General features: G+C 36.5%; 1 protein-coding gene across 4 annotated transcripts; it reads right to left on the bottom strand.

Moving 5' to 3' along the window:
- On the bottom strand, positions 1 to 27,702 carry LOC127454627 (sodium channel subunit beta-1-like). 4 transcript variants are annotated; one of them, XM_051721956.1, is made up of 7 exons: positions 25,936 to 27,702; positions 13,067 to 13,172; positions 12,442 to 12,608; positions 9,000 to 9,237; positions 4,932 to 5,073; positions 4,515 to 4,586; positions 1 to 4,388 (listed from the first exon to the last, which is right to left on the bottom strand). In XM_051721956.1, exons 2-6 carry the CDS (start codon positions 13,128 to 13,130, stop codon positions 4,520 to 4,522), a joined length of 678 nt encoding a protein of 225 aa, XP_051577916.1. In that variant the 5' UTR covers positions 13,131 to 13,172; positions 25,936 to 27,702; the 3' UTR covers positions 1 to 4,388; positions 4,515 to 4,519. The 4 variants fall into 4 exon arrangements, with proteins under 4 accessions (XP_051577916.1, XP_051577914.1, XP_051577917.1 ...); XM_051721954.1 differs by lacking the exon at positions 25,936 to 27,702 and adding an exon at positions 14,473 to 17,615; XM_051721957.1 differs by lacking the exon at positions 13,067 to 13,172.
- Positions 27,703 to 27,903: the final 201 nt, after the last annotated feature.

The raw sequence follows: 27,903 nt of genomic DNA on the forward strand, positions 1-27,903 counted from the left end.
TTTAATTTTCAGTGTATTTTATTCTTGTTCTGTAATTTTTTTTTTTTTTTTTTTTTTGGCAAGCAACACTTTCACTTAAGCATGAGCTGCATACTTGATTTGTTGAGGCTATAGAATCTTCTGTGCATACTGTACAGAGTCCCACAAATGTGCAGACATTGTCAATTTTCTGTGACATCAAAGTGTTACAATACCATGTAATTTTTTTAATAATTACAGCACTTAAAGCAGCTGTGGTATTAAACTTTTGCTCAAGCAGGAATGATCCATGTTTATGACAGTGTGAAGTACTAAAAGTATATTTAAATTCATGCAGTAGAAATCTACAAATTTAACAACCCCAGAATGAAAGATATAAAAAAAATAAGAACCAGTGTTGGGACGTCTCAGAATTGATTATTCATGCATAAAGGCAGTGAGACTTTGGCAGGGTTGTGCTGTCCTCTGTAGTCACTACCAGAAATTGGCTACTAAGAGGGAGAGTAAAGACTGGATGGTTTTTATTGCACTTCTGAATGAATACATTTGATTCCTGCTTTACCTTCTTGTCATTGATTTGTTCTTTTAAAAAACATCATGCATTAAGAGCCAGAAGCTTGGGGGCCTGGGTAGCTCAGCGAGTATTGACGCTGACTACCACCCCTGGAGTCGCGAGTTCAAATCCAGGGTGCTAAGTTACTCCAGCCAGGTCTCCTAAGCAACCATATTGGCCCGGTTGCTAGGGAGGGTAGAGTCACATGGGGTAACCTCCTCATGGTCGTGATTAGTGGCTCCTGCTCTCAATGGGGCGCGTGGTAAGTTGTGCGTGGATCGCAGAGAGTAGCATGAGCCTCCACATGCTGTGAGTCTCCACGGTGTCATGCACAATGAGCCACGTGATAAGATGCACGGATTGACTGTCTCAGAAGTGGAGGCAACTGAGACTTGTCCTCCGCCACCCGGATTGAGGTGAGTAACCGTGCCACCACGAGGACCTACTAAGTAGTGGGAATTGGGCATTCCAGATTGGGAAAAAACGGGATAAAAAAATAAAATGAAATAAATGGTCCTACACGAGACACACACTGAACTCGACTTTAGTCATTCTTAATTTCATGCAGCCCTTGATTATTTTGTCAGCAAAGACAAAAAAAGAGAGGGGTAAGGGGTTGGGTCAACATTATGAATAATTCTTAATAGTACAGCTTAGCTGTGTTCCCACCATCGGGCCAAAAAGTCCTGAAAAAAAGAGAGTAACGCTTCCTTTGGCATTTCCACTTGAGCATGGTTCGGTATGGAACAGTTACAAACCGTTTCCAGCCCTATCACTCGCCCTTTTGACAATTAATCATGTGCTAGATATTAATAAAGATATCTACAATTAATTTTTCACTACGTCAAATGCTAATTCTTGATATCAGTAATTACATTTGCACTAGTAAAAACGGTAATTCTTTATCAAAAACAGTTTAATTACTCCGGGAATTACCCATACTTGATATTTAAAAAAAAAAAAAAATTTCAGCTAGTAAAAAAAGTAACAATATCTGTAACTGCATTTTCACTAGTAGATTTTCACAATGATCTTTCATTCATTCCTGTTCAAAAGGCAGTTAGGAATATCTATAATTCATTTCTTACGATTCAATTTCAAATACATACACTGGCAGCCAAAAATTTGGAATAATGTACAGATTTTGCTGTTTCAGAAGGAAATTGGTACTTTAATTCACCAAAGTGGCATTCAACTGATCACAAAGTATAGTCAGAACATTACTGATGTAAAAAAACAGCACCATCACTATTTGAAAAAGTCATTTTTGATCAAATCTAGACAGGCCCCATTTCCAGCAGCCATCACTCCAACACCTTATCCTTGAGTAATCATGATAAATTGCTAATTTGGTACTAGAAAATCACTTGCCATTATATCAAACACAGCTTAAAGCTATTTGGTTCATTATATGAAGCTTAACATTGTCTTTGTGTTTGTTTTTGAGTTGCCACAACAGATAATTGGAAAAGAGTGTTATGGATCTTAACCCCATTGAGCTTTTGTTGGATCAGCTAGACTGTAATGTGTGTGAGAAGTGCTCGACAAGACAGCCACATCTATGGCAAGTGCTACAGGAAGCGTGGGGTGAAATGTCACCTGAGTATCTGGACAAACTGACAGCTAGAATGCCAAGGATCTGCAAAGCTGTCATTGCTGCACGTAGAGGATTTTTGATGAGAACTCTTTGAAGTAGTTTAAGAAGTTCTGAACATTTTTTTTTTTTCAAATTGTAATAGTAATTTTTCACATTATTAATGTTCTGACTATATATTGTGATCAGTTGAATGCCACTTTGGTGAATTCAAGTGCCTATTTCTTTCCATAAGAGTAAAATCTGGACATTATTCCAAACTTTATATCAATAATTACATTGTTTCTAGTATAAATGTCCATTCCTGATATCAGCAATTGAATTACAACTGGTGAACATGTCAGATTTGGTATTTCAGGTATCTGGAAATGGATTTTAGACATTGATAAATTGAAGTGTAATTAAAGATATTGTAAAAATTCAAAAATTAGCATTTTTACTAGTTGTAATTCAGTTATTGATATTATATCGTTTTTATAAGTAGTGCATTACTGATATGTAAAATTGGAAATTCTACTAGTAAGAAATTAATTCTGTATAACTGTAATTGTGTTTTAAACAGCAGTGAATGACAGATTGTTAAATTCTACTGGGTAAAATGCATTTATCAGGAAAAAAAAAATTTTACTAGTTGAAATTATATAAAAAATGTGTATTACATGGGTAATGATGTCATTTTTATATCAAGAATGAAAATTTTTACTAGTGCAAATGTAATTACTGATACAAAATGTAGCATTTTCACTAGTAGTAATTCTATTGCTGATATCAAGAACTTTAACTAGTGAAAATTAAATGATAGATATCTATCATTCATATCCTGCACATGCTTAAATGTTGAAAAGGGCTTGCGATATAGCTGACCTCTCAGCACAGTAAAATAACCGTACTCAACCATGCTGGTGGAACGCCTGTAGTGACATGGCGACTCGCGATTGGTCAATAGCCCAGTTAGTCCTGACTAATCCCGATTTCACAGCATCATGATGTAAAAAGTAATCGTAACAATGCCAATGAGCTCAAATGGGTACAGAATGGCACCGGGAAAGAAACGGAGAAGCGGCTCTTATCTACGGCACATAATTAATATTGATCATAGTACTGTTTTTTAAAAAATATTTTTTATCACATCTCTGTAGATTTTATTGAAGCTGTACTATGCTACGTTATCATAAGCAACAATGCATTTTTTCCCCTCTTTTATAGGTTGCATAACATAATCGTAACATTTATTCAAGATTTGCACAAATTGAGAGGCAGAGCCTATAGGCTACATGGATTAGATCTGCGAGCTTTATATACTTTACAGTGTTTGCTTTTGGCCCAGAACAGATATTTTGTGCTTTGTGTTGCTCAAAGTCTTTTCTGTTTAGTAACAAGAGTACAGTGAACAGTAAATGTTGGTTGCTGATAACTGTGCAAATATTTTGTTAACACAAAAAGAAAAAAACATTCCTTTGTCATTTAAGTGAAGGATTAGTTACTGTATGTGTCAGTGAGAAAACGTTAAATTTATGGTTAGCTTAGTCGTGGTGAAATTAGTTCTGGTTCGAATTACCTGTACGTGAAAGGGACAAGTATACAGATAGGAAGCTCTTTTTGTTAATGTGCACTAAAATTGTTACCACAGTACCCAGCTGTCAAACAAGAGAAATCTTCGGCGAAAGTCAGCCTGATTTCTATGCATATATGTCAGTCGCTTTGTTTTCTTGCCCACCGTTTCATTTTTCTTTTGATCTTTTTCATGAGATAAATAGTGATATAAATAAATAGATGTATTAATTTATCACATTTATCATTAAATTCTTTAACATCATATTTTTATATATATTTCTTTTCATGTGGCTTGATATAAAATTAGGTATTTATATATTTATGAATATTTCTGATATCCTTTGGCTCAGCAGAAATAGCCTACCAGTGATATCATTTTTTTTTAAAGTTGTTAAAAGCTCAAACACATGTACAATTCGTATTGTTCAGTGTTACATAGTCATGCTTCATTAGATTCATTTGTTAACCTCAAAGCTGCTGTCTATAAAGTAACGCAATGTCAGGGCCTTATTTAAAAACAAAAAATGTCCATAGCTGCGCAATGTATAGCTGCGTGTTTTTCCCTGATGATTTAGAATGGTTATTCGGTCACAGTCATGCTGAAAACGGCAGCCTGTGGTTGCACGGAGCGCCGGTGAAGGTGATGAAGGAGTCAGTTGGCGATGTCATAATGGATGGAGAGCTTTATGCTTGAGAGTTTCTTTGGCCCTGAAATGAAACAAAAGGCAGTTTGTTAAACTATGCTGACTTGGAAGTGTATTTTATAGATGACTGGAAGACTTATCTTGAATCCAGATATGACCTTGGCATTTTTCTAGTCTTTAATAAACCTACCTGTGTTATTCTGCCACCGTTACACCTGCACAGTTATCTTTGCTCTCAGAGGTTATAGCTAAATATTCCGCCCTAAGAGAACGGAAACAAGGAAATAAAGGGATAGAAAAGAGAGTGAAGAAGAAGAGAATATCATAGAAACTGTGGAAAGAACTTGAAATGTTTTGAAAACAGAGAACAGCATATCGGAAAAATACAGAGCTGTCTGTCATGCTTGTCAAGGAAGTACTGTATGTGAAATAAAGTTCAGGAAGAAGAAAAGTGGAAATTACAAAACTGATAAATAAGGGTGAAGGTCTATCACATCATGTAAATATTTTAAGCAATATTTTCATTTCGATGATCCTGGATATTAGAAAAGAATGTAACAGAAGATAATTAGAAGAAAATGTCAAAATGAACAGAAGTATAACTCACTCGCTCTCTCGAAGTGCTTCTTCTCCTGCTGCTGCTATCTTCCGGTAACAGTAGACCATCTCAACCACCAGCCATAACTGCAGCCCAATGATGGACACATACATCATAATCTCAGAAAGGATGGATGCCATGCCTCGGGTAGCTGCGGGAGAGAATTCATCAATTTATTCTCTCCCAATTCAATTCAGAAATCTATATTTTACAGATCTGGCTTGCTGTCTGTGATGGCGGGCATGATATTCGACTTGAGCTTGGACTACTTGATTAATATAATTATTTAATACCAAATAGAAATGGAATAGAAATAAAGGTGTAGTTGGGGTGTTGGAACGATGCTGGAAGAATTGTCACAAGTGTGATGTAACTGTCCGATCTAGTTGTGTGAAGCCATTGTTAATCTAAAAATGCTCAGAAAACATCTTCCACATTTGAGCTAGCTATCTAGATAATCTTTTGATTCACCACTCTTTGAACTATGGTCACGCACAAACAAAGAACTTCAGAAATCAGCATATTTGCAAAGCTTTATGCACTCAATATTATGTAGATGATCAGTAGTGACATTAGTGCTGATGTGGGCCTGACTCAGCCTCAGACAGCTAGTATACATACAAATATGTCTGTTTAATCACCTTCACCGCAAATGATGTGACATTCCAACCTCTGTCTTAGTGGACAGACACGTTCTCAGCAGAAGCGTCATGCCCATCCAAATGTCACCCCTTATTTTGAGTGCAACTTAAAAGAAGATTTCCACAAAAAGATATGCAAGGCAGTTTGCTAGTCTCAGTCACAACTTTCATTCCATTTCTTTTACATACAATGAAAGTGAATGGTGACTGAGATTGTCATTCCACCTCTCCTTTTGTGACAACACAAGGGTAAGTAAATGATGAGAGAATTGTCATTTTTGGGTGAACAATCCCATAGTTAAATATGTTCATAATTGTTTTTATTTATTTATTTCTTTTTATCCCCTTTTCTCCCCAATCTGGAATGCCCAATTCCCACTACTTACTAGGTCCTCGTGGTGGCACGGTTACTCACCTCAATCCGGGTGGCGGAGGACAAGTCTCAGTTGCCTCCGCTTCACTGTGCATGACACTGCAGAGACTTACAGTATGTGGAGGCTCATGCTACTCTCCGCGATCCACGCACAACTTACCACGCACCCCATTGAGAGCGAGAACCACTTAATCATGACCATGAGGAGGTTACCCCATGTGACTCTACCCTCCCTAGCAACCGGGCCAATTTGGTTGCTTAGGCGACCTGGCTGGTGTCACTCAGCACACCCTGGATTCGAACTCACGAATCAAGTGGTGGTAGTCAGCATCAATACTCGCTGAGCTACCCAGGCCCCCAAATATGTTCATAATTAAATATTGAAAGGAAGAAGTGTTTGTCTAAAATTGGTCCAATCGAGTCGCATCTTACGCAGATAATTTGCTTTAACCTCCTGAGACCTAAGCGTGACTGCTGTGTGCATAGGAAAAAATAGGAATTCATTTACTAATGTTAATGAATAGAACTGTACTTTACAGTGATAATAACATATTAAAGTATAACCAAATTTATATTAAAATGAAGCAAAATGACCTACAGATGTGTTAAAGTTGAAAGTTATTCAAAATAACGAACATGTTTTTTTTGTTGTTTTTTTTTTACTTTTAAGGAAATGTCTCATAATCCATGTTTGTGGACATTCATGTTTATCAGTGTACTGAAGCATGGAAAATGTATACATTTTTTAAAGCGGCATATCAAAAAAAACTAGAGACGCTACTCTTTACGCCAAATACAGGTTTCAATGAATAAACTCACTTTTAGTCACCAGTCACTTTTATTAGCTCTGCGCCCATAGAAGCACTTCACGGAAATAGACGTCATGCTGTTGTGTCACGTGACTTGGTGCGGCAGAAGTTTCCCCCTAAATGACAGTCTAGAGTTTTGTGAACACTATTCAGCCAGTTTAAATTCATTTAAATTATGCGCTGCATCTAGCAAAGCTAAAATACAACGTCCACGCATGTGGACACGGGGTTGCACGAGGTTAAAGGCAAAATTCAACATGTACCCACAATCATGTCACTCGTATGAAAAACATTTCCACATAATGAGATATGTTACAAAACAAAAGGGCATAGTTATCACTGGCTGTCAAGACCAGGTGAAATTTTGCTTGGTTTCTAAAAATGTTATATATAAGGTCGAGATTTGAACCTGGGTCCCTTTGCACACTAAGCAACAACTTTATCTCTAGACTAACAATTTAAAGTTCTCCTATAATAATTTGTAATTTATTATTATTTGTTTATTCCATTGTCCTGCAAAACATTTTAGCACAGATCATTTTGCTGTTGTTGTTTGTCATGTTTTAAAAAAGAATGTATAATGTTGTAATGTTGCTTAATGGAACCACAAGATAAATACTGTAACTTGTAATATCAAACTGTAAAGTTCTAGGGATAAATAAAGTGATAACAGATTCTTAAATGTCCCTGCTGTCAAACAGCTAAGCGTTCAGGAGCCAAGGACATACTATGATGAAAGCCCCGATGCTGCTGCTGCTATGACAACACTGTTTGCTTTCAGGGCTGAATGAGGGCGATGCCTGTGTCCTTGCTTTTGACATCTAATCAGGCATTTCTGTTTAGTGTTGACATGTTTCTTTACGGAAGCACCCTTATGTTTTGTTTATGGCTGAATATCAGAGGATCTTGTATCTGTATTCTGTTGTGCCTGTGACGTTATCGCCACCTTACTTTGCTTAGTCTCTGCAAAATTCAGTTCACCATAGGAAAACATATCAACTGGTTTGTGTTTACAAAATCAGTGTTTAAAGAGTTTATTCAAAAATGAATGTTCTGTCATCATTTACTCCCCCTTATTGTATGTCATTCCCAATCTGTATGATTTTCTTTCTTCTGTAGAACACAATAGGAGGAGTTTAGCACTCTTTTCCATACAGTGAAAGTGAATTGTGACCAGGGATTGTCAAGCTCCAAGAATGACAAAGCTCCATAAAAGTAGTTCATATGACTCATACACTATATTCCAAGTCTTTTGAAGGAAATCACTGAAATATTAGTAGGTATTCACTGACAATTTACTCCTTTGCCACAGCTCCAAATCTCATTTAAATCATAATTTTGCGTATATATAAAAATATGGCGCGTTGCGCCAAATTTGACGTCAATGCGTCTCGTAAATAATTGCAAATGAGATTTGAGGGCTATGGCAGATGGAAGATTTTCAGCAAAGAAGGACAATATTTTTGGTCTGTTTCTTACACAAAGTTATCATATGGATTCAGAAGACTTTAGTAAGAATATAGTAAAATGGACTACTTTTATGATAGACTACTTTTTGTCATTTTTAGAGCTTAACAGCCCCTGGTTCACATTCCCTTTCATAGAATTAAAAAGAGCTGTGTGGGGGCCTGGGTAGCTAAGTGAGTAAAGACGCTGACTACCACCCCTGGAGTTGTGAGTTTGAATCCAGAGCGTGCTAAGTGACTCCAGCCAGGTCTCCTAAGCAACCAAATTGGCCCGGTTGCTAGGGAGGGTACAGTAACATGGGGTAACCTCCTCGTGGTCGCTATAATGTGGTTCTCGCTCTCGGTGGGGCGTGTGGTGAGTTGTGCGTGGATGCCGGAATCTCAGTTGTCTCCGCGTCTGAGACCGTCAATCTGTGCATCTTATCAAATGGCTTGTTGAGCATGTTATTGCAGAGACACAGCGCGTGTGGAGGCTACACGCTATGTCTCCATGATAACGCGCTCAACAAACCACGTGATAAAATGCGCGGGTTGACGGTCTGAGACGCGGAGGCAACTGAGATTCGTCCTCCGCCACCCGGACTGAGGCGAGTCACTACGCCACTACGAGGACTTAGAGCGCATTGGGAATTGGGCATTCCAAATTAAAAAAAAAAAAAAAAGAGCCGTGTGAACATTTTGCCTAAAATATACTTTTGTATTCGACGTAAGAAAAAAAGTAAAACATGTTTGGAACAACAAACAGGTGTAGATTTTAGTGTTCCCATTGTCTCTTTTTACTAGCATACCTTTGCCCACTACGTTGATGGTGATAAACTTGGTGGCATTGGTACGGAACTCATAATTGGGGAAGATGAGGATCCGGTCAAAGTAGCATCGGTAGGTTCCTGTATCATTGTAGGTAACGTTGAGGATGTAAATGGAGCCATCCTGCACGTCCACCGTTTTTTTACTGCCATTCCAGTCCAAGCGGTCAACAAAACGGTCATCCACTATGTAGCCAGTCATTTCTACATAACTGTAGAGCTAAATCAGAAAAAGAGCTCTTATTAGTATGCTATGAAAAAAATAACCAGTGTAAAAAAAAAAAAAACTACAATTTCTTCACGCTTTAATATCTTTAGATGGACTTAGAGCTTACTTGTTGTTACCCGACGCAAGGCCAGTGGCTAAGTAATTTAGTAGTGGCCGGCCACATTACAACCTCGGGGGGTGCATTTATTTTCATAATTCACTAGTCCATCTGGTTTTTCAATAACTTATAATAATGCCAATATTTAGAGAGGTTGCCCATCGCCGATATGATGCTGATATATAGACATTCTGTACTTAATAATATAATTTTACATAACAAATGAGATCATGTTAATAGCCTAAAATTTCTAGAATTCAATGAATGTTTATTTTAAACAACACTGATTTAAAAGTCACTCCAGAAAATTTACATTATCCACAGATTTTTGAACATACACATTTATCAGCCAATGTCAGACATGTGTTAGGGTTGTCGGCAAATGCGATAATCTCAAAATGGCCAGATATTTGACCAGTTAATTGGCCTGGCTACTATATTGGTAATATTTTGTTGTTATGGTCTGTACATTTTGCTTGATCTACACTGGCCTCTGTCTACAGAAAAGCCCGATCAGGCTACAAATAGCAGGACATTTGAAAATTCAAAGAACGTATATCCTTCAATAATTGCACGTTTGGACCAAAATTGTTCCTATTGTTAAATATTTAGGAACACATAATGAAAAGTCAAAGTTTAGTTAGATTTCATTATCATTCATCAAGCCAAATGTCATCTCTTATTCTAATTTTTTATTGCATAGAAAATATAATTGTGGTAATATGGTATGTTGAACTGCCTTTACAATGACTATGGCATTACAGTGAATGAGACTTGCACTGCAGATTTTAGGTAGCAGCAGGAAGTGGTTGCTCTAATACCAGAGGAAGTATACTGCCCTCCTCATAAATATACTCGAAGTTAAGTGACCGCTAATGCCCATTAGCTCTCGATCTGCTTAGGAATGTTTTGGAAACATGTGTAGTAAATTACTTGCAGCTGAGAAGAAATGCTTGCGTCATAAAAAATGCATGATGTTGGGTTTAGGTTTGGGGATTTAAATGTTTTACAAATACCACGGAAATAATTAAATAGTATCAATTATTTTCTGCATTTCAGCTGCCAAGCAGTTGTTTTGGAGTTTGTTTGTTGTTGTTTTTTACACTTTTAAAGGTGTTTAAAGTAAAACTTTCACCTTTAAAATGTTCTACACCCAAAACATGTTTAACATGATGTACATTCACATGAAATGAAGACTCCAGTCATATCAGTTGCCTAGAAAAAGCTGTTTTGGGTGATTTTCACAAAACCAGCCATAAATATGTCCTGGCCCTATTTTACTCCAAAATCAAGAGAAACAAATAAAAATATATATTTTACATACAGATTTTTTACATTGTGACATTATTTTTAGGCAGATGCTATTTGCACCCTGAGGCAAATAAAGGTACAGCAGATGCTATTTACACCCCTAATTATACTAACAGTAAAAAAAGCATCACTGCAGCATGTTTATTGTGTTTATTTATAGCCCCACACTACACCAATCCCTACCCCTAAACTTAACCCTAACCTTCCTTTACAAAAATTGACCATGGTCCACTACAGTAAATAGTTTCACCATTGTATTTTGTAGTAAAATCATAGTAAACAAAAAATTAAATATGGTTACTATATAAACACTATATCACTGTCGTAACACCATTGTTAATTGCATCAAATCTATGGTTTCTGCCAAAAAACATGGTTATTACAATATTACTATAGTAAAACTAACTTTGTATTAATTTTATGTACTGTATTATTGTTATAATTACAAAGGTGGAATCGAACCAGGGTCTCCCCGGCGTTATGCCCCACTCCACTGAAGCGACACTCACAATGCAGTTTGTCGTAAATTTCTGTTTCCAATAGACTATTGGGGTGCAAATAGCTGCGCTTATTAAAATTTTTATGACAAATCTACACGACAAATTCACACTTTTTTCACTGTAATACAGGGGGAAAAAATTACTGTGTTACGGTAATGAGAATCATCATTCTAAACAATGAGAATAGTTAAAATGAATCAACCGGATGTGTTACGGTAATGAGAATCATCATTCTAAACAATGAGAATAGTAAAAATTCAACAACCGGATGTGTTATGTTAATGAGAATCATCACTCTAAACAATGAGAATAGTAAAAATTCAACAACCGGATGTGTTATGCTAATGAGAATCATCACTCTAAACAATGAGAATAGTAAAAATTCAACAACCGGATGTGTTACGGTAATGAGAATCATCATTCTAAACAATGAGAATAGTAAAAATGAATCAACCGGATGTGTTACGGTAATGAGAATCATCACTCTAAACAATGAGAATAGTAAAAATTCAACAACCGGATGTGTTATGTTAATGAGAATCATCACTCTAAACAATGAGAGTAGTAAAAATTCAACAACCGGATGTGTTATGTTAATGAGAATCATCACTCTAAACAATGAGAATAGTAAAAATTCAACAACCGGATGTGTTACGGTAATGAGAATCATCATTCTAAACAATGAGAATAGTAAAAATTCAACAACCGGATGTGTTACGTTAATGAGAATCATCACTCTAAACAAGGAGAATAGTAAAAATTAATCAACCGGATGTGTTACGGTAATGAGAATCATCATTCTAAACAATGAGAATAGTAAAAATTCAACAACCGGATGTGTTACAGTAATGAGAATCATCATTCTAAACAATGAGAATAGTAAAAATTCAACAACCGGATGTGTTACGGTAATGAGAATCATCGTTCTAAACATTCTAAATGTAAAAATCTCTGTAACCCCAAATTTATTGGACAGGTTCATTTTTAGAATGAAATGATAATGAGTGATAAATATGTATGTGAGTAGAGTATTTCTACATAATTCTATATAATTTCTAGTATCTCTCTAACTGAAAAACCTTTGCTTTTACCTGATGCTGCATCCATACTGATAACTTACTTGAAAACGAAAGCATTACAAAATAAAAAAGGGCACATTTATTTAGGTAATGCACAGTGTGTGTTGGGGGTTGCAGCATCTGTGCCACTCATCGTACAGTAAAACATTAACACTTTTTAAAACTGATCCCGGTTGACATGTCAGACCTCTTTTGGTCTCATACTCACATGTGTAAATTCACTCTCGCCTTTGGCCATGAACCACCAGTCCACTGTGGCAGAGGCTGGCACTTCCCCTCGCATCTTGCAAGAGATGCAGCCCAGTTTGAAGCCATTACCCATCACAGCCTCCGTGTCAGAGTCCACCTCTACACATGCCCCACTGCAGAGCCATGCTACAAGAAGAACAAAACATAATCAGCCACAGAAACATAGACACAACTTCTTTACTTCTTAAAAGATTCTCTATAAGTCTTTTGGATGCCCACTTATTTTCGTTGCTGTTTTGAACGACTAAAATGTATTTTTTTCTGTTGTTATGCGTGCGTTCCCATTGCCTAAAACTGTGCATGCTGGCTTTTTTTTGTTGTTGTTCAAGGCAGAGCATTTCCTTGCAAGTTTTATTTCCACTCATGAACACCGTGCATTAAAATAGTCAGAATTAACTGTGCATTTCACAACAGTTTTTGGTTTGATGGCTTTTTGTTTTTGTCTGCACACAAAAAACTTTGAGGGGAAATAAATAGTTAGCAGTGATCTGGTTTAAATTGTAGGTCTTTAATCTACATTCATATATAGATGCAGGTCTCTATATATGCCATGAAATCGCAAACACTAGCAGAAAGGAACGCACCTGTAATTCCAAGTATCTCTCTTTCACACACTTCACCCTGCAGTTTCCACAGAGACATCTGCATCGCTCTCAACCAATGATCTTGTGCTATTTTCAAGTTTGACCTCTGGAGAAGTATGTGTATGTGTGCAATGAGATGAGGGACAGGAATAATTGCACACACACATCAATAAGTGAGCACAGATTGCCTAGTAGTACATCAATGTCAGCTAAAGCATTAGATTATATCTTTATAAATTCGTTTAGATTCGTATGGGAATCTCTTTACTATTCAGGAAAATGACATTTATCATTTACTCTTGATAGCTGAGAGAAAGGAGAACAGAGTAAAAATGGCTGCCACACAAATCGAGGGACAAGAGAGGGAGAAAAGAAGGGAGAGAGATAGTTAACAATGTTACACTTATTGACATAACTGATTATCACTGACATATCACTGATGTATTGGCTTCTGAGGAAAAAGAAGGGTGGATGGGGGAGGAAAGACAATTATTATCACAGAAATACTGTACTACAGAGGGAGCATACTGCAACTTCAGAGGGAGCGAAAGGAGGGGTATAAACATATCATGTTGACATACTCTATTACTTTTACCAAACTATTACAATACCGCTCAAAAAGATCTACACCTTCTTGAGTATTTCATCTCAGAAAGGATTTTGTACCAAAAAGACAAGTTCAATGGTGCTTTCGTAGATAAAAATACACTTAAAGGGTCATGAAAACCCTTGTTTCAGCATAGTTGAGTTCTCACCTCAATTTTAAAAAATGTCAGAGAGAGGGGGCGTGGTCAGCAGTGGAGTAGAGAGGAGAAGGGTCGAGTGAACACAATAAATGTCTGTCTGATCCAGACACTCAACTTTTTTTCACTAGTCCAGTTAACAGCATCAAATATTCTTACAATAGAGCACAACAGTCTGGTTTCGGAAGTAAAATTTACTTTTCGGTAAGTATACAGCACCTTTGTCTTTTTGTCCAATTTTCAAATACTTTTTTGCCTCAAAACAAAGTTTGTTATGTTGTAATTCACCTCGGAGCTGATTGGATTGGTTCATGGCTTAAAACTCTTTTATGGAGGATTTTATGAAAAGTCAATGGAAAAAATGAATGGGAAAAATTGTTCCCGAACCCAGACAGCTGAAGAAGTGGGCAGGCACCGCTCTCTGTTGCTCGTAACAAAATGCACAAATAAATTACACACTGTAAGTTTTGTAACTGTTGTGTAAGCTCACACAATATATTACACAAAAACACACTGTTCATTTCATCTCTGTAATTTAATGTGCAAATAAATGCCAAGCACTTGTACTCTGTACTGAAAATGTGTTTTTTTATTTGTAATAACTTTTGAGATTTATTCCATTGATTCACAAAAATAAGTGCTTAGAGCGGTACACACACTCACATTAAGAATGAATCCATTGATAGCATTTGTGTCTAAGACTATCAGCGCCTCAAATGAGCCCCAGTCCACCTCACTGCATGTCACCATCCCTCTGTCATCATCGCAGAGAAGCCGTGCGGTCTTGAACACTTGCGGCCAGGGATTACCCGCTTCAGTGTTTGAAGCTCTCATTTTATGGGAATGTCACGTGGTGTCATGAATAACCGTGACATATCGCCTTCTCATAGGATAAGGTCAAGCAGTCTCATTAACAATTATCTGACACTGATGACGCGATGATGTACTATAGTAAGAGGAAACGTCACATCCCGGAAGAAGAGATTAGCGCAAAAAATCCCTAAATTAACCACATTCCTCCTAAAATTTAAATTAAAGAATACTATTCTATCATTTGCAACACATCTGTTAACATCTCATAAAATGTAGATTAGTGTTTCATGACCCTTTAAAGACCACATCTTCCAGGAAAATGGACCAAACACATTGAAGGCATATATGCATTTTTGTCCAATAAAATGCTGTCTAGAATAAGAACGACCCTCTTTCTAATACCAATGGCTAGTATTCAGACCGAACACATTCTTGCACTTAAAAAGCTCAATGCAGTTCAACGAATAGAACAGAATGCAGGTGTATTGAGACACATTGTATTTGAAGTTGATGTTCTTTTTAACCTGACACAATGCCTAAAAAACTATGTTCTCCTGTGCGAGATGCTGAAAACAACAACAGTGAGAAGTGGCACAACGTTAAAAATGTCAGTCTTGCGTATGTTTACATAGAAAAACAATGGGAAACCAATGCAGATGGATGCAAATACTGGGTTTGGTACATAAGAAAAGGACAAGCCCTTTGATATTTCCCTCCCCAACTCCCTGTTTCAATAGTAAACATGTTAACACAGGAAATTGTGTGTGTCAAACCATTTCATGGGGTCTTAAATAGGCAGGGCAAATTGAATATCAGCATATACATCCAAGGGGACTGTACATGATGGGAGGAAACAGCAAAAGAAGAAAATGGGTAAAAGTATAAGCATAATAAGCTGTACTCAGACCTGTCAAACACTCCCTTCTAAACTGTCAGTGTCACTGCAGTGGCGGGGTCATTACATAACCCCTTTTTACAGAGATTACATTATGCAATTTATTCCAGATTAGACTGCACAATGAACATTTAATCCCAGGACTGAATTAAAGCATTAAAGACCTGAATTACGGGCATTTCAGTGAGTGAAAATGTCCTAAAAGGACACTTCTTGGATGGAATACGAGCAAATGAAAGTGACAGAGCGATAAAGAGAGAAGTCGTCTTCTAAGAACTGATTTAGGTTTTCTGGTTAGAAACAAGCAGTTGAGGGTGGCGTTTCCATGCCAGCCGACCATCTCCAATGGTAAAGCGGTGACATATACACTCAGGCCTCCAGGGAAATGGCAAAGATCTGTGACAAACAATGAGCTCCAGGGTGGAGACTTTCCAAAGGAACAATGGCTCTTTAATACATTAGCCAATGTATGATCTCATGTTGATGTTGATGGAACAAGCGTCCTATTGAACCCAGATGTTTTCATCTACATCTACCCTACTATATAATCTAATCTATAAAATTAATTCACAATGAAAGATACTGTTAGTGACCCCAGTGGTCAAGGGTAAAAGGCAAATGGCAGCGATATTTCCCCAGGCAATCTGAACTAAAGACAAAGTCTCTTCTTTTTTAGCTCCAAGACACTGAAGGCTTTCTCATGATCCAGTTTTGAGTAGTATTATATGATATGAGGTTTTATTTCTATTTTGAGTTTATCCTTTCAATTCAGTTTTGTTTTCATTAGAGTTCACTATATGTTATTTTGTAGTTTTTTTGTGTTTTCTTATTTCAGTTTGGATTTAGTTTTTCAGTATATTCAGTTTTCTTTTTAGTTTGCGTAAACGTACATAATTTAAATGTGTTTACTGCCACAAAATTCTCATGGTTGTCTATGTTATCGCTATCTAGTAGCATTTTTACGTTTATAAGGGCAGGTTGTAAAGGTTTTACATTTTATATTTATATATCAAAAGCAAATATTTGTGATTACTTTTATTTTATTTAGCATCATTTGGATTCATGATAATGTATTTTAATTTAGTTTGTTTTTCCAATTATGATTTTTTCTTTTATTATTTCAGTTAATGCAAATGTTTTCACTTTAGTTTCTGTTTATTATTCGTTAACAATAATCACACTGTTCTTAAATTAGTATATCTGTGTCTATGTGCTAGGATGGAGGGTGGGCTGCACTGTAATCTCTCTTTTCTTCTTGTAATTTCAATTTCCTCTCATTTCCTATTTCAAATCCTACATTAAATAGCTGACAGCTTAAAATATTTTACTGGCAAGACACAATCCTTCTTTGTCCTTGTCTGCCCTTGCCTAGATTTAGCATTCACACTCCCTGCTCCCTCCCCCACCCTCTCATTATTTTTCTCACAAGCACACACGTGCAGTCAGACACACATTTTCATATACACGCATGTCACCGTTTTCCACAGTACCAGACCCTGAAGCCTGCGTTGCTGCTTTCTGAGGCAGCATGACAGTGCTGGATTCTGCTGAAAATCTGCTTAGGATACAAAGATCTTGCTCCTCATTGGTTTGCCTGTTTCTAGGCTTCAGTTTTCAGCCACTGTTAAATGATTAATAGTTTCCTCCCTTCTCCTTTTTGCCTTTACCAACATTTTACCGACTGCCCTGGGTTAAAATTACTAGGGTTAAAAATGTAGAGATTTGCTGTAAACCCCAAACCCTAAAGTCTTAAACTTTGGCATGCAACTCGTTCTGCACCTTTTACAGAAATAAATGCAACATGAATCACGTTACTATACCTACATTTTTGATAAAATATTTTTACGTGGCAGTTGCTTGGTGAAATAAACACTAGAGGCACTACAACAACGAATTGTATTCACTTTTACAAAAATCACGAGTAAAACAGCATATGATCAGTTCATAAACACTTACATTTTGCCCTGTTTCTCACACAGTGCTATCTTACGGCATAAAAAAACCCACTTTTAAAATAGCACATGACTTTCTAACACAACCTATTTTAGCATTTGCATTACATAAACAACCAATTATAGAAGCTTATTGGAGCACAATAAATTTATGTTGTGGCTCAGTTGATAGAGTGTTGCACTTCCAATGCGATGGACCAGGGTACGAGTCCAGAAGAGCATGCAAGTCGACATGTGAGACAAAAATGTCAAAATAACAGGGTTGCTTTAGCAATTGCGTTTTTCATCTCACATTTGCTTTATGATACTATAGGTTAGGTTTAGGTTAAAGGTAGGGCTGCACAATTAATCGAAATAAAATCGAAATCGCAATATGACCTCGTGCGATTGTTAAATCGCAAATGGTTGCAATTTAAATAAATAAATAAATAGTCTGCTCGCTTCAAAGATTATTTGCGCTGCTCTGACCAGTCTACATTAAGATAGACTATTATTACAGTGTTTTTAGAGTGGTTCTGTTATCCACAAATCCATCTCATGCTTATAGTAACAGAAGTGTTCAGAGTTCAGTTCTGTTTGCTTATGTGAGCTAAGCGCTTTATTTACACCGGCGCATTCTACGTGAAGTTGTTTTTATTATCATCTGCAGCATCTCAGTCTCCGCCAGGCACAGGTATCATAATAATAATGCGGAATACAAGATGAGGGATAATTCAAACATCTTTATTAAATGATTGCTGGATGCATGAGGTGTATCCTTCGTGGGCACTCACAACCCACAATTCTTTGCTTCAACGGAAATGTAAAAAAACAACAAAAAAAATAAAAATGTAAAAAAAAGAAAAAGCCAATTTGCCCATAATATGATGTTCAAATGCAAGTAATGTTAATTCCCAAATTTAAGTACCTCAGTAGATGGGTGCAGAGTATATAATATGTATAATCAGGGTTGGGGAGTAATGGAATACATGTAACGGGATTACATATTTAAAATACAAAATATAAGTAACTGTATTTCACTACAGTTACAATTTAAATCATTGGTAATTAGAATACAGTTACATTCAAAAAGTATTTTGATTACTGAAGAGATTACTTTGCATTTTATTGACATTTGTTTAATTTAATATTTAGTCCTTTCAGATGGAAAATATTTATACATATAAATGATGTGATACAAAGTGCATTTGAACAGCAGTGAAACACTTTCTTATGTTGTGTTACATTCATACAAGCAGACTGAGAAGTAAATTTGAAGCAGAAGAAATTGAAATAAACCTTGTGTAAATTGTCAGCTTTACGCTAAGCTAAAATGCTATTTCTAGCCATTTTACATGCACGTTACCAGGCATGATCATATTTTTTTATCAAGAAAATTCACGTTGGATCATAATTTATTTTTTTCTAGTAAGACCTTTGATATTAGGGCAAAAATCATATTCTTGATAATAATTTTTGTATTGTTTTCCTGTAAAAATATCTAAAAATCCTTAAAACAAGATCAGTTTGATTTATCTTGTTTTAGAAAAAACACTGCATAAGATATTTAGGTTTTTCAGAGAATGTATTTTTAACATGTGTATTTTGTCTTACTGTACTGGCAGAGTTTTTATAGTCAAAACAAGTGAAAAAAATCTACCAGTGCTGAAGAAGTAATCAAAAGTATTCAGATTACGTTACTGACCTTGAGTAATCTAACGAAAAATGTTACAAATTACATTTTACAGCATGTATTCTGTAATCTGTAGTGGAATACATTTCAAAAGTAACCCTCCCAACCCTGTGTATAATTATATTAATATATAATTAAAATAAAGTATTAGACAAAAAGTACACCTGTAAAATCTATTTTCTTTTCTTTTTACATCATTATAACTCTCCTAAAATTGACCTCATACATTCCCTTCTAAAGGGACTTTGTTCCCTTCTCACTCAAAGCATTGGTGCTTGTTAAAGAGTGACGTGCTGTAATAGCAACCATGTTGTGTTTCGTTTCCATTTGTCCTATGAAGTCCATCTCATTTAAACGAGGCTTGTTTAAAGGAGGACGCTCGGTATACTGCAGCTTCCAAAGGACGCGTCCTACCTAGCACGCAGCCTTCCAAACGAGACACAACCATTAAGCCTCATTCTTTAGGACTATCTTATATACAACAGAGAATAGTTTGTATAGGCCTACTTGTTTTTAAGGTTTAGAGTAAAGAGTAAAATTGAATACTTTGCTTATTTAATTATTCCACCAACCAACAGTATTTTTGACAGCAAAAACTTTTTTTTTGTGTGTGTGTGTCTTTCATAATCGCAGTTCAAATCAAATATTTTCCAAAATAATCACAATATGACTTTTTGCAGCCCTAGTTAAAGATTTTGGGTAGGGTGGTAGGTTTGTTGATTTAAAACTTGATAGAGCATTAACCTTGAAAACCTCATCTGTTTTTCATGTAACATTTGCTTTTTATAACACTATCGGTTAGGTTTAGGTTTAACCCTTTAAGCCCACGAGAAAAAAAAAAATGATCAAAATATTAATAACTACAGTTTTTACCAACACAAAATATTATTTAAAAGCTTAAAACTCTACTTTAGAAGCTTTTTGTTGGAACGCTCTCAAAGAGTAGAATACAACCAGCCTATTTGTTTTACTCACAGGCAAAAATTTAGCGAGTATTAGCTATATGTCATTGACATTTATGTTTCAAGTGAACAGGTGTTGCTCATATGCCACATTTTCGCTTATAACTTCGCGAAAAATAAACATAACATAAAATATCTCATACCATTACTTAGAGAAGGTGATTATATTTCAAAGGTAATCAGATGCATAGATCATTAGATAATTGACAAGAAGCACGATGTGCACAGTGCACACAGCATCTGGCTATCTGTCATCTTGTAATCTGGCTGAAAACATGTTAGCTTTCCTGGATCAGATGAGGTATTCGGAAATGATGTAGCATCATGAAACACTAAACCAATTGGATTTGTTTCAGATCAAAGCAAAGTCATCTTTGGGCAGAGAGACGTGTGATTGGTTACTGTTACATATGGCCACCAGGAGATGGCGCCAAGTACATGACACAGACTCAATAAGGACTCAAATGGCACAGAATGAAACTCATTCTGTGAAATCTCACTACTAAAATTATGTCTGCATGCTATGCAAACCTTTAGTCATTATTGTGTTTGCATGTGTAACTAGTTATTATGTACAATTATTATGCTTTATTTGCTAGGAGAGGCTTTTGGACGATTGGAGACATTTTTGGACACTAGGATAAATAATATTTTTAGGAAAAAGTTAATTTTATGTTTTAAGTTCAGTTCCTTAGCCTAAGAGTCTCAGAATTTATCATACATAAAAAGTTTTCTTTACAATTATTCAAAACACTTCACCATCCTTATTTTGTTTTTGTTTGTTTTTTTAAGCCTTTAATTTTGGGTATGCCACTGAAACAGGAAATCTTTACAAAACACCCTCTGCGCTTAAAGGGTTAAGGTTTCAAGTAGGGAGGTAGGTTTTGTCTATTTAAAACTCGATAGTGCATTAACCTTTAAAACCTCATTATCATTATCGTTTAGGTTTAGGTTTAAGGTTTCGGGTAGGGAGGAAGGTTTTGTTGATTTAAAACTTGATAGAGCGTTAACCTTGAAAACCTCATCTGTTTTTCATGTAGCATTTGCTTTTTATGACACTATCGTTTATGTTTAGGTTTAAGGTTTCGGGTAGGGAGGCAGGTTTTGTTGATTTAAAACTTGATAGAGCATTAACCTTCAAAACCTCACCTGTTTGGGAAAACATTTAACTCACTTTTGCCGCCACACAGTGGACATTTCACTTTGGAACTGCCGCGATACGTGTAAGAAACTGTCATGTCAAAAATGTCGCAGCAGTTACATAATTGTCATGAGATCTTGAGTCGTCAGTAAGTAACCATCTATCAACCACTTAAATCCCCTTCGTAACTGCAACGTCCTGACAACCACCCGCAACACCCTAGCATTGTGGCGGCAAATTTTTCACAGGCAAGCACTACTCAAATTTTCTTCAGAACAATTCAGTACAAATCCAGTTGGTCCTTCTATTGAAATATTGCATGCTTTTACTTCCACTCACCATTGCAGTAATGGATTTGTGCAAGTCCATCAAATTGTAAGACTGTAATGAATCTCTCATACTGTCTTGCTCTGTATATCCCGTATATATTTTTCAATCAGAAGCACTATTTTCTGACAATATTTCTAAGCTGCGTCAACCTCCCACTGATTAACTCCACATTTCCTTTAGAACTATGGATCACTCATTGATAGCTAACTACCAACGTCCACTAACATGCACACACACACAACAAACATACACTTACAAACAAAGTATCTTCCAGAATCAAGCCAAACAGTCTAAATTTACACAATAAAGCTCCCTCAGTATTGTGTAGAGAGCAGGATATGATACAGCTGTTAAACAACTAGTAAGACTGTTACCACAGTAAGTGTCTGCTAAGAACAGTGGAGACACTGAGTGAGCAGCGCACGTGCAGAGATAATGCCAGGTTTTGATTTCTAATAGTCTTCATAAAGGAACGGATGCTATTACACAGTACAACAAGAAATAATGTAATCCACCGCAACCTCAGACATCAACTGAGACTTACGCACAAATTGTACTCATCAATTCTAACAATGTTACATCTTGCAAATTGCGTAGTATTTTTGTGTGATAAACTGATCCAAGCCGGTGGAGTGGACATCATCTTTGTGAGTCAGATGGGCCCGTGCCAAAACTGCACTTTACCAAAGTGATGTATGATGCAGAAATGTAACAATGTGATTAGATATTAGATTATATACTGTATTCCTATAGCATTCCTAGTTGCTTCCATCCACTCATTTATCTTACAAAGTCAATTCCTGTCAAGAACACCATTTAAAACCTTCTAAAAGTATGGTGTTGTAATCAGAAGGTTGCTTGTTCTGCTGCACTGTTCTTTGGTGACATAACCTGAAAGTTATGGAAAAATATTCGACCAGCCCAGGTCATATAGTTATAAATAAAGATTTTATTAAATCAGATATTGCAGTTTTGAGTTTGGACAGTTTGGGACATATGATGTAAGACACCACCAGGCGATCACAGGGGATTCTCTTTCTGTGTCACACTTTCGTTCTCACACATGGTTCATCTTCCTGTCCATCTGCCCATGCTCACTCCTCCGTTTGATCTCCACTGAATAAAACGGTCCCTTAAAGAGATAGTTCACCCAAATATGAAAACTGTGTCAAAATTTACACAACCTCATGTTGTTCCAAAGCTGTTTGACTTACTTTCTTCTGTAGAACACACAATGAGTTTTGTTAGCCTTATAGCCAAATGTTATGTTGAAGCCTCAGTCACCATTCACTTTCAATGTATGGAAAAAAGATTCTATGAAAGTTAATGGTGATCCAGGCTAACATTCTGACTAACATCTCCTTTTGTGTTCCACAGGTTTTGAACAACGTGAGGGTGATTAAACCATGACACAGTTTTTATTTTTGGGTGAATCTGAGAGACGACTTACGAAAAAGGTATTACACAAGTTTAGTTGTGTAACAGTTCTCATTTCTGAGCTTTCCCATTTCCTGTCTAAATTTAACTCACTGCTATACACATTTTCACTCCTTATGACATAAAATAATAATACATTTTATCAGTAATAAGAACACACAATAAGTTTCAGATACATAGATATTATCAATGAAATCATAAATGCGAGCACAGGTCGATAAAAACATTATTAATGTTGTATTAATGTTAAATATGTGAAGCTAAGCTACTTTTTGGAAGTAACTTTTTGGATAGCATTGTCTGCTAAATTCCTTGTATGTAAATATAAATGTATTTTTTTAAATTCATGAATACATTTATATACACTATGCTGTTAAGCACCATAAATTATAATTCACTCATTATTCACTTACCCTGATGCCATCCCAGATGTGTATGACTGTTTTTCTTCAGCAGAACACAAATTAAGATTTTTAGAAGAAGATAGAGCTCTGTCAGGTCCTTATAATGGAAGTAAACAGGTGCCAGCACTTTCATATTTCGGCAGCACAAAAGTAATCCATGCGACTCCAGTCGATCAATGAATGTCTTCTGAAGTGAATCAATTGGTTTATGTAAGAAACAAGTTGATAATTAAAAAGTTTTTTAACTTTAAATCAGTGCTTCCATCCAGGGCTCTGATGCAGTTTGAAATGGCCGAACTCTCACGTGACGTTCATTCATCTGTTGTAAATAAGCACCGCTTCCAAATTCTCGGGTGACCTTGCCAACATGCTTACGCCAGGCTTCGCGTCAGCTGCTTGCAGGAAGCGCTTTTTAAAAGTTAATAATTATCCTAATTCAGAGGTATTGGAGGAAGGAGTGTTGGCTAAGATTCTAAAAAAGTCAAGTGGGGAGGTCATCGATGGAAGTCAGCTGGAGCGCCCCCATTTCAGGAGTGGTGCACGGATATGGGGAGGGTGGCGGCGTATGAGGAAATGGTATTTAGTAGACTGGGTCATTTGGATTTGTTTGTTGGGAAATGGGGCAAGTGGTTAGCATTCTTGGAGGGCTCTAGGGGAGAGGTAGCAGAGAGAGAGGTTTAAATGTAGATGTGTGTGATTATTATATATATATATATATTTTTTTTTTTTTTTTTTGTGTATATGCTTTGTGTTTTGTAGTGGGGTTGGGGATTGGGAGGGATAGTGGTGGGGATTAAATGTTAAATGTTGATTCCATGTATATATGTTTTGTTTTTCGTGTTTTCTGTGTGAATTAATAAAATGTTAATCACAAAAAAAAAAAAAATTATCTATTTATTTTTTTACACATATTTAGCAATTTGCTTCAGAAGACATTCATTGATCGACTGGAGTCGTGTGGATTACATTATTGCTGCCTAAATATGACTTTATATATAAGGTACACTGCTGTTTAAAAGTTTGGGGTCACTTACTCATTCTTTATTATAATTTATTTCTTCACATTTTAGAATAATAGTGAAGTCATCAAAACTATGGAATAACAGAAATGGAATTATGGGAATTATATTGTGACCAAAAACATCTTCAAAAGAGCCACCCTTATCTTAGAATTTGCAGATATGTATTCTTGGCATTTTCTCAACCAACTTCTTGAGGTATCACCCTGGGATGCTTTTTAAACAGTATTAAAGGAGTTCCCATCTATGCCTGGCATTTATTGGCTGCTTTTCTTTATTATTCTATAAGTCATCCATTTAAAAAAAAAAAAACAATTACATTTTAGCTTTATAATGAAATCAATTAATATGTTGGCACAATTATATTTTTGTCTACAAAACTAATTTCAAACATTTAAGCATATGCCTTCAGATCAAAAGGTTTTTAAAATCACGTGAAACATTTCAGTCAAGTGACCCCAAACTTTTGAATGGCAGTGTATATTAGGATCGGAGGCGAGTGGGAATTGTCAAATGAGTTAAGAAAGGAAGAACATTTGTTCATCAGAGCTATACAGTTCAGGTGTAACATAACAAAAGGTTAATCTAAACAGCTGATAACTGGTGCTTTGTATAACCTGTCTGTACTTCAGGAAATACACATATCCCCATAATGGGTGTGCTGACGCATGGCAAATCCCCACTGAGTAAATTGGGACATTTATCGCTTAGGCATAAGTGATAACACCAGTTCCCTGGATGAGATTTATTTCCATCTCTGTCCTCGTTGCCTTTGCAGATGAAAGATATTCAGGGTATGTATGAACATAGACAGCCAAATATATTGGACGCCCACCACAAAACAAAGCATCACAACTGACTATGAGATAACAGTCTGAGACAGAAGTGAGGGAGTAAGAGCTACACAGCTGACTTGACCATTCTGATCACCCATGCCTCGACACATGCTTTACAAACAGTTACAGCTGGTTTTGGGGTTTTACTGAGCTATCTTGGTGGCTTTATAACCCTGATAACTATAAACACACACATGTACACACACACACAGAGCTGAGACTGAATAAACAAAGTGCATAGAAATAACACTACTGGACAGGTGCTAAATTACCTTGAACTGGTCGGCAAACCAATAGAATATAAACACATTCTTGCCACAAAAGCTATTACATTCACTTCAGTTGCATGATTTCGTAATCTAACAACTAATGATTAATTACAACTGGCACTGGCTTTCACAAATGTTTCAATTCTGATGTACACTGCATATTTCTTATCATCATATTGTTTGAAATATGTCATGTTTATCTATCTATCTATACACAAAAATGCCGGCATTATGACCGACAGCATTAGATACATTTTAGCATGAGATCATGAATGGATTCCTCATACACACTGAGAGGTGACCTCTTCCCTTGACATGGCCTGACTAACACAGAGAGAGACAGATTGTGAAGTTTGGAACATGCATCTCAAACGTGACATAGCTCAAGACACTCACCGTGTGTTAAACACATCAGAACAGGGACCCACAGAAGCCGCAGTGCAGGCATCTTCACTGATGATAGGTGTTCCTTTCAGAGTCGTGTCTCTGTGTCTCTCACACAAACACACACAATAACAAACACAAAACACAGTATCACACAGTTGACAGAAGAGCCGGAGGTTTTAGTAAGTAGTCCACAGCAAGACAGAAGCTCTGCAAGGGAAACAAGTCCTCTGGAACTTTGCAGAGATGAGCTTGACGGTGTAGAATACAGTTCAGGTCAGACACAAACAGGGAGATGATGTGGGGCTTCCCTCTTAGTTCAGACCCTAATGATGGTTCCTTCTTTCCCTTTAGCCACTGATGAGGAGCAAATGAGACCAGGGAGGGAGTATCAGAGAATGACGTATTCTGTGCGAGACAATCGGTCCAATAAGTCCAGGCACTGAGTATTCAGTTACTCCATGAAAGACAAATGAGCAGACTCAAGTGTCTATAATTGTTCTTCAGATGTTTTCTTGACCTATTTAGCTGTGACGCAGATTCTATTATCTTCTTTAAAGATGATATCAATATATATATATTTTTTTTTTCTGTTGATCTAATCTGTCTTCTAAAATATATAATGGTATAGTCACTAAAAAACAACGTTTCCTTTTTGTGACAGTGGAAGACTTGGATCTGAGGTTTGTGATCAAGTTTAGAATGAGAGATAATTGAAGACAAGTGACCTAAACTAAGAATTTTGAGTGTTACACTTTTAACCTGAGAAAAATAATTGAAGAGAAGCAGTCTTTTGTGCCACAGTGAGTTTGGAATGCAAAATGATTTTGTGTCTTTGGCTTCATGCAAACATACATTTAGACATTCTCTTCTACACTCAATGATATTTATTGATGATATATTTTGTGAATTATTGCTTATGAAATGTTAATGTCTGAATGTGAGAATATATATATATATATATATTACAATCAGTTTCAAATTATACACTTTAAAGACCTGCTATATACTGTATATGATATGAGGCAATTTACATTATATGATATATACAATAACAACAACTAACTTTGGAGGCTGCCTGACAAGTGCACTTCAACACAAGATGTAATGCTTGTATCTTTCTCTCATTAAAAATAAATGCATATGAAGTTGCTCATACATGCAGTAAGTGTTTACTGTGACCGGATGTGATTATGCCTCATGCCATCTGGTCAAATTCCGTCAAGCAGGAAGGCATATGTCTAACAGCGCATTATGATCACCAAAATATGTCAATAGTACATCATTCATGCGTCTACATTACCGAGGAATGGATTAACTACATTCCCTAGTCTTTTAAACATAGCAATATTCAAGGGTGTGATGCAAGGCATGCAAGGCTGTGTTTCCCCTCTTTTAACAGCTGAGGAAAATGCAAACAAAGTCGACGATATTTCCACTGTCAAGAATACAAAATGTGACCTGTGGGTGCCTATTTCTATGGTTTGAATATTTCTCAGCCTTCCTTTAGCGATTACCACATGTTCGCCGTTTGTTCTTCATTCAGTTGGTAAAATCCGATGAAGTCGCCCCACTCGCGCCGTCAAATCATTCCGTCAGTCGCGCGGGGTGTTTTATTTGAGCGTGCGTCATGGATATTAACCAAAAATGCTGTCGCGTGAGATCCTGCTGCTCTTCCCTGCATAAATGCTCGGTTTGGAATTGGGATATGCACAAAAATCGTCTTAAAAACTGGAGCACGACACCTGCTATGCGCAGCAGTGTTGCGTTCATTGGCGGTATCTCGTGGTCTAGGTTAAAGGATGCTGCATTTAGGACAGGCGAGGAGGGACAGTCAGGGAAGGAACAGTGATTGGGGGAGGGATAGACAACACAGACTGATGCATTGCAGTAGTGGGTTGGATGGAAGGCAAGGTGATAACAATTTCAAGTTTTTATGTCAATGAAAAATGATGATTTGTCACTTTCAGATTCATTGCA

Source organism: Myxocyprinus asiaticus, chromosome 16 (assembly GCF_019703515.2).
Source record: "Myxocyprinus asiaticus isolate MX2 ecotype Aquarium Trade chromosome 16, UBuf_Myxa_2, whole genome shotgun sequence".
Lineage (NCBI taxonomy): Eukaryota > Metazoa > Chordata > Actinopteri > Cypriniformes > Catostomidae > Myxocyprinus > Myxocyprinus asiaticus.